General features: G+C 51.8%; 1 protein-coding gene across 1 annotated transcript in view; it reads right to left on the bottom strand.

Moving 5' to 3' along the window:
• The window catches only part of PRDM10 (PR/SET domain 10), a 55115-nt gene that overhangs the window by 9018 nt on the left and 35980 nt on the right, over positions 1-10117 (bottom strand). Inside the window, exons 10-15 of the mRNA XM_018574194.1 lie at positions 9460-9577; positions 8746-8875; positions 8136-8369; positions 5042-5053; positions 2995-3342; positions 475-630 (exon numbers count right to left, since the gene is read on the bottom strand). Of these exons, the coding sequence (XP_018429696.1) occupies positions 475-630; positions 2995-3342; positions 5042-5053; positions 8136-8369; positions 8746-8875; positions 9460-9577 (998 nt within the window). The remainder of the gene's footprint in view (positions 1-474; positions 631-2994; positions 3343-5041; positions 5054-8135; positions 8370-8745; positions 8876-9459; positions 9578-10117) is intronic.

Here is a 10117-nt window from a genome sequence, read left to right as displayed (position 1 = left end):
ACGGCGTGCACACACAGGAGAGGAGGAGGTGGCGGCGTGCACACACAGGAGAGGAGGTGGTGACGGCGTGCACACACAGGAGAGGAGGAGGTGACGGCGTGCACACACAGGAGAGGAGGAGGTGACGGCGTGCACACAGAATACAGCACTAGCCGGCACCTTGTGCTGCTGTGAATGACGGCGCTCATCTCTGGCAGCAGAACATTCATCCACAACAACACAAGGATTAGGGGGATACTTTATTTCCAGCAGGAAGCACACACTGGCAATGGCTGTAACCTCCGTACACAGGGATAGGCTGCAGAGACAGATCACCGTACAGCAATTCCCCAACGCCCTGCATCGTGTACTCCTCACCCCGTCCCTACAAGTCAGTAACATATCCCCTTCCTGTGCGCTCCGCTGGCAGCGATCCGACACTTGTGAGGCTCCGCAGCGGGATGGGCGGGTTGCCGCGCATGGGCCAAGTCTCACCTTGAACTGTTTCCCGCACGTGGAGCAGAGGAAGTCCTTGCGGTCAGAGTGTCTGAGCATGTGTAGACGCAGTTTGTCCGGCCGGCAGAAAGCTTTATCACACTCCGTACATTGGTAAATCTTTTCCGAGTGGAAGCTTCGCACATGTTTCTTCACCTGGGCGACACAAACAAAGTACAACGTAAAGCCTGGGAAGAGACAAACCCGCTGGAGCACGGACTGACGGGAAAGAACGTTGGAGCCGGATTCCTGGGAAGAGGTTGGTGTCCTAAACTCCTAGCGGACAGTGTCATGGCCCGGGATTCGATCCAAGAACCCCAGTGCTGCAAGACAGAAATACTAAAAAGCACTCAGCCACTCTGTGAAGGTTTATCAGTAGGCAGCTCTCCGGACTAGAGGGACGCGGCTCGGCCAATGAAACAACAGACCAGAAAGTATAGAAAGAGGAGGACTAGACTAATATTGAGGTCCGGATCTAGATTATCATTTGTAGTCTGGATGCACCGATACCACTTTTTTAAGACCGAGTACGAGTACCGATACTTTTGCTCAAGTACTCGCCGATACCAATTACCGATACTTTTTCTTAAAGGACCCGGCCACATTTTTTCTAAAGCAATACAAACTAATGATTTTAGGTCAGCTTCTTAATATTATGATTCATGAGATGACGAGGGAGCATGACGCCACCTTTCCGACCAATCAGAATGCCAGGTGCTGCGTCATTACACGGCGCCCGGCTTCCGGATTGGCTAGCTTCCTGACCAATCGGGAAGCCGGGCAGCGCGTCATTACATGCATCACAAGTGACGAGAGAGCATGGAGCAGTTTCCCGGCCAATAAGGAAACCGGGCAGCGTGTATGACGAGCTGCCCGGCTTCCTGATACAGGAAGTACTCGTGCTAGGTATCGGAGCATTTGGGCGAGTACGAGTACTCACCCAAATACTCGGTATCGGCACCGATACTGATACTAGTATCGGTATCGGTGCATCCCTAATTTGTAGCTATTTAATGTTACCTCGTCACTGTACTAAATGTTCACCTGCTGGTGACCTCCACGTCACCGCCGAGTCCAGGAATGACAGAGCTGTCCAATATGAGGAACCAGTGAGGTGGGGGGAGGAACCAGGGGATGGAAAGAACCAGCGAGAGCTGCAGTGGGACTCTCATCCTCTAGATGAGCGGTTCTAAACCCGTGTAACCTCAGGACCCACATTTGTTCTCGGTCATTAAGTCGCACTGCAATGGAACGCATGGCATAAGGGTACCACACGTTCCGGGAGGTGATTTGGGGGTACCATTCAAATGGATGGCAACGCAACACACCTCCCAAACCAGAATGCGCGGTAGGTGTGATTGCGCGGTGTAGTGCGTTAATCGCACGGTACTACCCTGTTTCCCCGAAAATAAGACCTGGTTGTGACCATTCCCGGGGCCGGTGGTGGCATAAGGGGGAACTTGAAGAGCCGCGGGAGAGAATCGGCGGTGCCAACTAAACCAGCGCTAGAGGAAGTGAGGCGGCAGTGGAGGGAGCAGAGCCGCATAAGCCGATGCTTCCTCCATAGCCCCGCCTCCTGTCACGGGCGGAGTCATACCAAATGCACTCCCCGCCTGTGAGGAATCCATAGTGAAAGCTTCGCTCATTCTGGCCAGCGATTGGTTAGCAAATTGCTCTAGGAAAGGTACGGCCCCCTGATCACCATATTTTTGTACGTGAATACATGTAGACTGTTGTACATAAAAAAAAAAAATAAGACCTAGTGTGTTTTTTTGAGCCAAATTTTCGGGGGAAACGCGGTACTATGTGATTGGCGCACTGTACTAGTGAGGAAGAGGCCCTCAAATACACTGACAGACACACACGCCCACAGACACAATCTCACCGACATTCACACTTTTTGTAAAGTTTTTTTTAAACTAATTTTTTATTTAAGGTCCGCCCATTCTCCTCACCTTATAACTGGAGCGGATCCTCAGCCTGGGGTCCAGTGCGGGCTGCTGTGCTGTGACGGAGCTCCATCCATACCATGCATTGATGGTACAGCTCCCATGTGCGTACCGTGTAGAGGTGCCGGGAGCAAGAATGTGATGTCACTCCGGTCCAGGCACCTCTACAGGACACATGGAGGGAGCTGTAAGCAACGCACGTATGGGAGGGAGCTCCCTCACGGTCCAAGCCCCATCCCACCTCAAGCTGACACTCGGCACCGGGCAGCATATTTTGAATGGCTGATTGGCGTGAGAACTGACAGAGCTGCGCTAGGGGCAGGCAGGGGAGCCCGTCACCTAGAGAAGTGGAAGGCATGCGGCGACCCACTGAACACGGGGTCACAGCCCACCATTTGAGAACCAAGGCTCTAAAGTGAATATTCCAGGGGAAATGAAGGCTGTATGGGGAAGGACCGTACTGCGCATGTAATGATGGATTTAGGAATACAGAGCGCGCGTTAATATGGGGCCGTTATATCTGCCTGGTGTTCAGCTTTAAGAGGAATGAACCACCCCAAACGCATCTAACCTGAATGAAATCCGTGAAGCGTTTCTTGCAGGTAGGGCAGCTGAAGCAGCCATCGACAACGTGCACAGCGACGTGGTCCTTCAGCAGATCCAGGCGGTCAAACGACTCCGGGCAGAAGATACAGGAATAGGTCCTCTGGTCCAGGTGGAACTTCATGTGGTTCTCCAGGGAGCTGGTGCTGATGAAGCCTTTGTTGCAGATGTCGCAGGTGAGCGGACAGTTGCTGTCTCGCCCGTGGAAACGCAAGTGCTGGTCCAGCTTCTCCTTCTCCCTGAAGGCCTTTCCGCACTGCAAGCATTTGAACGGCCGGAAGGACTTCCGTATGAAGAGGTGCTGCAGAGCGGCGTTCTACAAGACACAAGTCAGGATATAATCCGTCAGTAAATGTTCCGTTTCTATATCTTAAATAACAGATTTTTAGGGATTACAGTGCCCAGTATAGAAGCATGGAAGACTTGCAGTATACACACGGTAGGGACAATGCATCATAATACAGTTCGAGAATGGAGCACATGACCCAAGTCACCACAATAGACGCTTGCTTCACCAAAAGGAGAAAATGGAAAGGGGTGAAGGTTGGGCAAGAAGTGGGAGCGGGTTGGGGAGCAGTGATGGGCTCGGGCGTGTTCGCAGCTCCACGTGCCGAGCCCGCCAGGAAGCTGACAGCGCCGATCACAGGTACTGAGACATTATCCCGGTCCGCAGCTGCAGAGATCGAGATATGTCTCGGGTCCTGTGATTGGCGCTGCGGCGCTGTCAGCTTCCTGGCGGGCTCGACACGTGGAGCTGGGAACGCGCCCGAGCCCGTCACTATTGGGGAGTAACAGAAGCAGGAACACAGGGAGGGGGGGGTCAGCTCTTAGGGAAACCAGGATCCCATCACCATGGGGCAACTGCGGGATTCATAAGTATATTAATCATCAATTGAAATCTTCCAGTAGAAAGCGGGTGATCCATGGTTCATGGATTGCTCTAAATTTTCGGCCACAGTGCCCTCGGGTCTAGCGGTCAGTGTTTTATTTGAGCGTCCAATAAATTCTAGATTTGGCTTTGGACAGCCCGAGTGTGCTGGACAGCCCCAGTGTGCTGGACAGCCCCAGTGTGCTGGACAGCCCCAGTGTGCTGCACAGCCCGAGTGTACTGGACAGCCCGACTGTGCTGGACAGCCCCAGCGTGCTGGACAGCCCCAGTGTGCTGGACAGCCCCAGTGTGCTGGACAGCCCCAGTGTGCTGGACAGCCCCAGTGTACTGGACAGCCCGAGTGTACTGGACAGCCCGAGTGTGCTGGACAGCCCGAGTGTGCTGGACAGCCCGAGTGTGCTGGACAGCCCCAGTGTGCTGCACAGCCCCAGTGTACTGGACAGCCCCAGTGTACTGGACAGCCCCAGTGTACTGGACAGCCCGAGTGTACTGGACAGCCCGAGTGTGCTGGACAGCCCGAGTGTACTGCACAGCCCGAGTGTACTGCACAGCCCGAGTGTGCTGGACAGCCCGAGTGTACTGGACAGCCCGAGTGTGCTGGACAGCCCCAGTGTGCTGCACAGCCCCAGTGTGCTGGACAGCCCCAGTGTACTGGACAGCCCGAGTGTACTGGACAGCCCGAGTGTGCTGGACAGCCCGAGTGTGCTGCACAGCCCGAGTGTACTGCACAGCCATGCTTTCATAACGGTCTGTTTCATGGCTGTCAGGACATGGGTCAGAATAGTAAATTAGTATTTTGTGGGTCCTTTTGGTTTTGGATTGAAGGGTTCGTGTGACTGAAGCAACATAGCAGTGTAGGAGTCATATCATCCCAAAATGTCTGTACTATGCGGGCAGGTCCAACAATTGTGTAGGAAGGTTCCTGGTTCCGGCAAGCCGCAAATACAAAATCGGTGAGCAGTCTGGAGTAATGTGAGCTCGATGGGTGAGTACTACCATCATTAGACAGATACTTGTAATGAGAAGACTCAGGAAAAGATACGTCTCCCTTGAGGGTGAAATGTCATGGAGTACAACTGTCACGGCTGGATGCGTTCTAGGAATGGCATTTGGGGGGTCAACCTACCTGCAGCTCCAGCTGAGGGGTCAGCATGGGAGGAGAGAAAAGACGCATTATAAAACGACCAGCTGCGGACAATGAGGGAAAGTTGCACGTCGGCTGTCACCAGACATAATACTATCACTTCCATCCTCGGGGGTTTTAAAGGAAGCTCAGAGTAAAACGAAATTAAGAATGAATATCCCAAAGGACTAGCTGCCTAGCCGTGTCTGCATTCATGTTATTTAGTTTTAGAGTTCCGCATAATAGAACTAAAAATACAAAAGACAACTAACGGCGCTAATGGAAGGGGGTCCGGACTAAAACCAGTGTGCTGCCCTGAGAAACAGGAGGAGGACCTGTGCGAACTGCAATGTAAGCCGCAGAAGGGCGCAAAACTTGGGGAAGTGGGTGGTTGTCGTAACACTAGACCAATGTGCAGAAGACCCAATCTGCAAAATGAATGTACACTTACGTTTAGACTTAAGGACCGGAGAAGAGGCGGCCGTGGAGGAGGATCAGAGATCCTGTGATCTTGTCTGGTGGCTGGTGTGCCGTCAGGGCATGCCTGTCACGGCTGGAGGGTGTAGAAATGGGGACCGAAGGGGGAGGAAGGGCAGTGTGAGGAGACCGTCCGTGTTACTCCTCACACTGCCCTTCCTCCCCCTTCGATGGCTACGTGAATGTACACTTACGTTTAGACGGAAGGACCGGAGGAGAGGCGGCCGTGGAGGAGGATCGGAGATACCAGGATCGGTGATCTTGTCTGGTGGCTGGTGTGCCGTCAGGGCATGCCTGTCACGGCTGGAGAGCGTAGAACGGGGGACCGGAGGGGGAGGAAGGGCAGTGTGAGGAGTAACACGGACGGTCTCCTCACACTGCCCTTCCTCCACATGGGAGCTGTACCATCACTGTATGGATGGATGGATGGAGCTCCGTCACAGCACAGCAGCCCGCACTGGACCCCAGGCCGAGGATCCGCCCCAGTTATAAGGTGAGGAGAATGGGCGGACCTTAAATAAAAATTAGTTTAAAATAAACTTTTTTAAAAAGTGTGAATGTCGGTGAGATTGTGTCTGTGGGCGTGTGTGTCTGTCAGTGCATTTGAGGGCCTCTTCCTCACTAGTACAGTGCGTTAGTCACCGTGCGATTAACGCACTACACCACGCAATCACACCTACCGCGCATTCTGGTTTGGGAGGCGTGTTGCGTTGCCATTCATTTTCAGTGATCTTGTCTGGTGGCTGGTGTGCCGTCAGGGCTGGTGAGCGTAGAACGGGGGACCGGAAGGGGAGGAAGGGCAGTGTGAGGAGTAACACGGACGGTCTCCTCACACTGCCCTTCCTCCCCCGTTCTACACCCTCCAGCCGTGACAGCACACCAGCCACGAGACAAGATCACCAATCCTGGTATCTCTGATCCTCCTCCACGGCCGCCTCTCCTCCAGTCCTTCCGTCTAAACGTAAGTGTACATTCACGTAGCCATCGAAGGGGGAGCCATTGAAGGGGGAGGAAGGGCAGTGTGAGGAGTAACACGGACGGTCTCCTCACACTGCCCTTCCTCCCCCTCCGGTCCACAGTTCTACGCTCTCCAGCCGTGACAGGCATGCCCTGACGGCACACCAGCCACCAGACAAGATCACCGATCCTGGTATCTCCGATCCTCCTCCACGGCCGCCTCGCCTCTGGTCCTTCCGTCTAAACGTAAGTGTACATTCGTTTTGCAGCTTGGGTCTTCTGCACATTGGTCCTAGTTTTACGATAACCACCCACTTCCCCCAAGTTTTGCGCCCTTCCGTGGTTTACATTACATAATAGAACTAAAGCTGCTTTGGACATTCTCTAAGTGTTCAGAACCAACAGCTGCAGACTATGTCACCTCGGGCAGAGATGCATCATAGACTGAGACGCTCGTGTTTAATGATGGTAATTAGCAAGACTGCTAGGGAAACTGAGGCGCTGGAACATTAGGATTTAAAATAGAGACTTTTGGAGCTCACACTTTAATCAAAGAGATCAAGTGAACAATAAATGTATATAATGAATCGCGAGCTTTGTCCCGACAGCCCAACACTGACCAGTACGCACAGCAGCTGTGGTAAAGTCTGAATATACACTCAGTTTAATGTATACGACGAGTCTCCAACCATAAACACGTCATTAAATCCTTCATTATTAGCCCCATCCATCATCCAGAAGCCTCCGAGCGCTGTTTCCTGCCCGGGCCCCGGACACGCTCTGATGAGACTGGGCAGAGCAGAGGAGACAGTGAAACCCGGTTGTATTTTTGGCACCATCTCCCAGCCAACAATACAAGCGTTATAGAAGATGACAGTCCGTGTTCCCATTGCACTCCTTACCGCTGATCCATAATAATAGGATGGGAGCATCAGTAGTCGACGGATGCAGTGGCGTCACAAGGGGGGTGCGGCCCGCACCTGGGTGCCACCATTGGAGGGGTGACACCAAAATGACTTAGTCATTTTGGTGTCACCCCCCTCTGAAAAGTCGGGCGCTCGGTCATGGACCGAACAGCCGACAGTATCAGGAGAGAGGAGGGGACCCGGCGGCATACCTCATCCCGCCGGGTGACTGTCTCCTCCGCTCTCTCTGCCGGCGTCCATCACCAAGACGGCCGCCGTCAGTTATCGGAATACTGCCGCGCATGCGCGGTGACGTCTCGGCAGGGTGACACTCGGTTACCGCTCCGGGTGTCACCCAACCTCGGGACGCCCCTGGACGGATGGCCACCGTCTGTATAGTATAAGAAATGATGGACACCGGCACGCCAAAGTAGAATAACGTCTATTTATTGACGTTTCATGCAACATAAGTGTCAATAAACAGACGTTATTCTACTTTGGAGTGCCGGTGTCCATCATTTCTTATAGAAGATGACGTCACCTCTAAAACCGAATAAAAAGGAGACTGTGCCAAGGACTGACAATGCTGGAAATTCAGCAGCGGGACTGCAGTGTTACTGGCCTGATACAGTAAATGGGACCCCAATGGGAGGACTGGCAGGATCAACAGGACAATGCTTTCATGCTGCTCATTTGCTCGCAATGAAACATTTGGCAGAGGAGCTGCTCTGAATATGAAAAGGTGTCGTTGCTCCTACCCGAATACGCTTGGCTCTCCGCATGTCTTCAGGCGTCAGGACGCTATGGGACACGGCGGCTGGGGACTGCGCAGGGGGGACACCGGCCTGCAGGACCTGGCCGTCTGGCTGCTGGTGGTCGGCTGGATCCTGCGACACTGTACCCAGAGAGAGTTCGGATTGATCCAGACCATTCATCGTAGCGTGACCCATCTCTTCAAAGTGCGACCGTTTACTCTGGAAATGCAGAAGGTCCTGAAAGAGGCAAGAATAGAGGATGAGCAGTTTTATCATGTAGAATACGGCTGTGGAGGAGGAGGAGGAGGAGGGGGAGGAGGATGAGGAGGATGAGGATGATGAGGAGGAGGAGCAGTTTTATCATGTAGAATACGGCTGTGGAGGAGGAGGAGGAGGAGGGGGAGGAGGATGAGGAGGATGAGGATGATGAGGAGGAGGAGCAGTTTTATCATGTAGAATACGGCTGTGGAGGAGGAGGGGGAGCAGGAGGAGGAGGAGGAGCAGGAGGAGGAGGAGTAGGTAGACAATGTATGCATTATGATGGCAAGTTTTTATAGTTACAGCCTCTGTACAGGAAACCCTGAGCTGATGTTTCATAGAATGCGCCGCTCACCTGACCCCCCAGACTGCACTTTTCCCGATTATCTCCAGAGAAATCCAAGCGCATAAATTTTGGAGGTCTCCCCGGCCTCCTCCCGGGTCCAAATTTCCTCTTCGTCCTCCCTCGGCCGCGTCCCTTGGTTCTGTCGTCATTGAAGAAACATACAAACTGGTGACTTTTTTCATCAAGAAACTGTTCTTTGAAAAGTACCAAATCCTTCAAATTTTTCTCACGATTTTGTTTTTACAGAAAAGTGAGAAATCAGCAAGTACAGAACGAGGACAAGCGAGAGAACATAGAGGGGAGGAAGTGCGACCTAGGAACCTCTTCCTACAGACATTGAATGCAGAAACATCGGCCATAACCAGGGAGGATAGAATGACAGACAGTGTGATCATTAGAGTGACATTGTATAGTTGTAAGGAAACAAAAAGGTTAAAAAAAAAATATATATATATTTATACACTGAGGGGCCGGATTATTATATACACTGAGTGGCCGGATTATTATATACACTGAGTGGCCAGATTATTATATACACCGAGTGGCCGGATTATTATATACACCGAGTGGCCGGATTATTATATACACGGCATGGGCGGATTATTATATACACCGAGTGGCCGGATTCTTATATACACTAATCACAAGACATAAAGACAATACCAGAGGAAACACGTCTGCACACACAGGTAGAACACACGTGACTCAAACACACAGGGGCACCTGCTGAAGAAGTCCAGCTTCTCGTCGTGGGAATTGAGGTGCTGCTGTAGTTGTTCGGAGCTCATGAAGCGGCGGTTGCATTCATAACATGGCCAGTTCTTCTCTTGCTCTCGGAGGACTGGCAGGCATAATAACCAGGTATGTTACACAGCACAACATGCAGGCATCACATCATGGTAAGAAATAACAAGAGACTGTTTATGAATTCTAATGTAAACGGAAAAGGCATCAACAAAGCTGGCCGCACACGGCTCTATTTTATCTTTCAACCGACAAGCACATTGATCGAGGAATCCTCGTCCTTTCCTTTGTATTCTGATAGACGCCGATGGCTACCTTGTAATAGATATAGTGTAATAGATATAGTATAATAGATATAGTGTAATAGATATAGTGTAATAGATATAGTGTAATAGATATAGTGTAATAGATATAGTGTAATAGATATAGTGTGGGCTGAGGTGGGCCCGTGGCCACGCTGTTAGGGGGGATACCAAATGAAAAGGTGATGGAATTTTAAGTTATAAAGAGGGACGGGAGACAAACGCTTCCCCCTACAACGTCAGGCAGGAAAGGGAAGAGGAGGAGTTTAAATAGCCATAATCCCCGCCCACAAATACTGGTTAATAAATTAACCTTCATACTTATTTTCTAAACA

The sequence above is a fragment of the Nanorana parkeri genome, unplaced genomic scaffold (assembly GCF_000935625.1).
Source record: "Nanorana parkeri isolate BGI_ZX_2015 unplaced genomic scaffold, ASM93562v1 scaffold2801, whole genome shotgun sequence".
Lineage (NCBI taxonomy): Eukaryota > Metazoa > Chordata > Amphibia > Anura > Dicroglossidae > Nanorana > Nanorana parkeri.
Note: the sequence above shows the minus strand (reverse complement) of the source record. Positions and strands in the feature narration are given on the sequence as shown.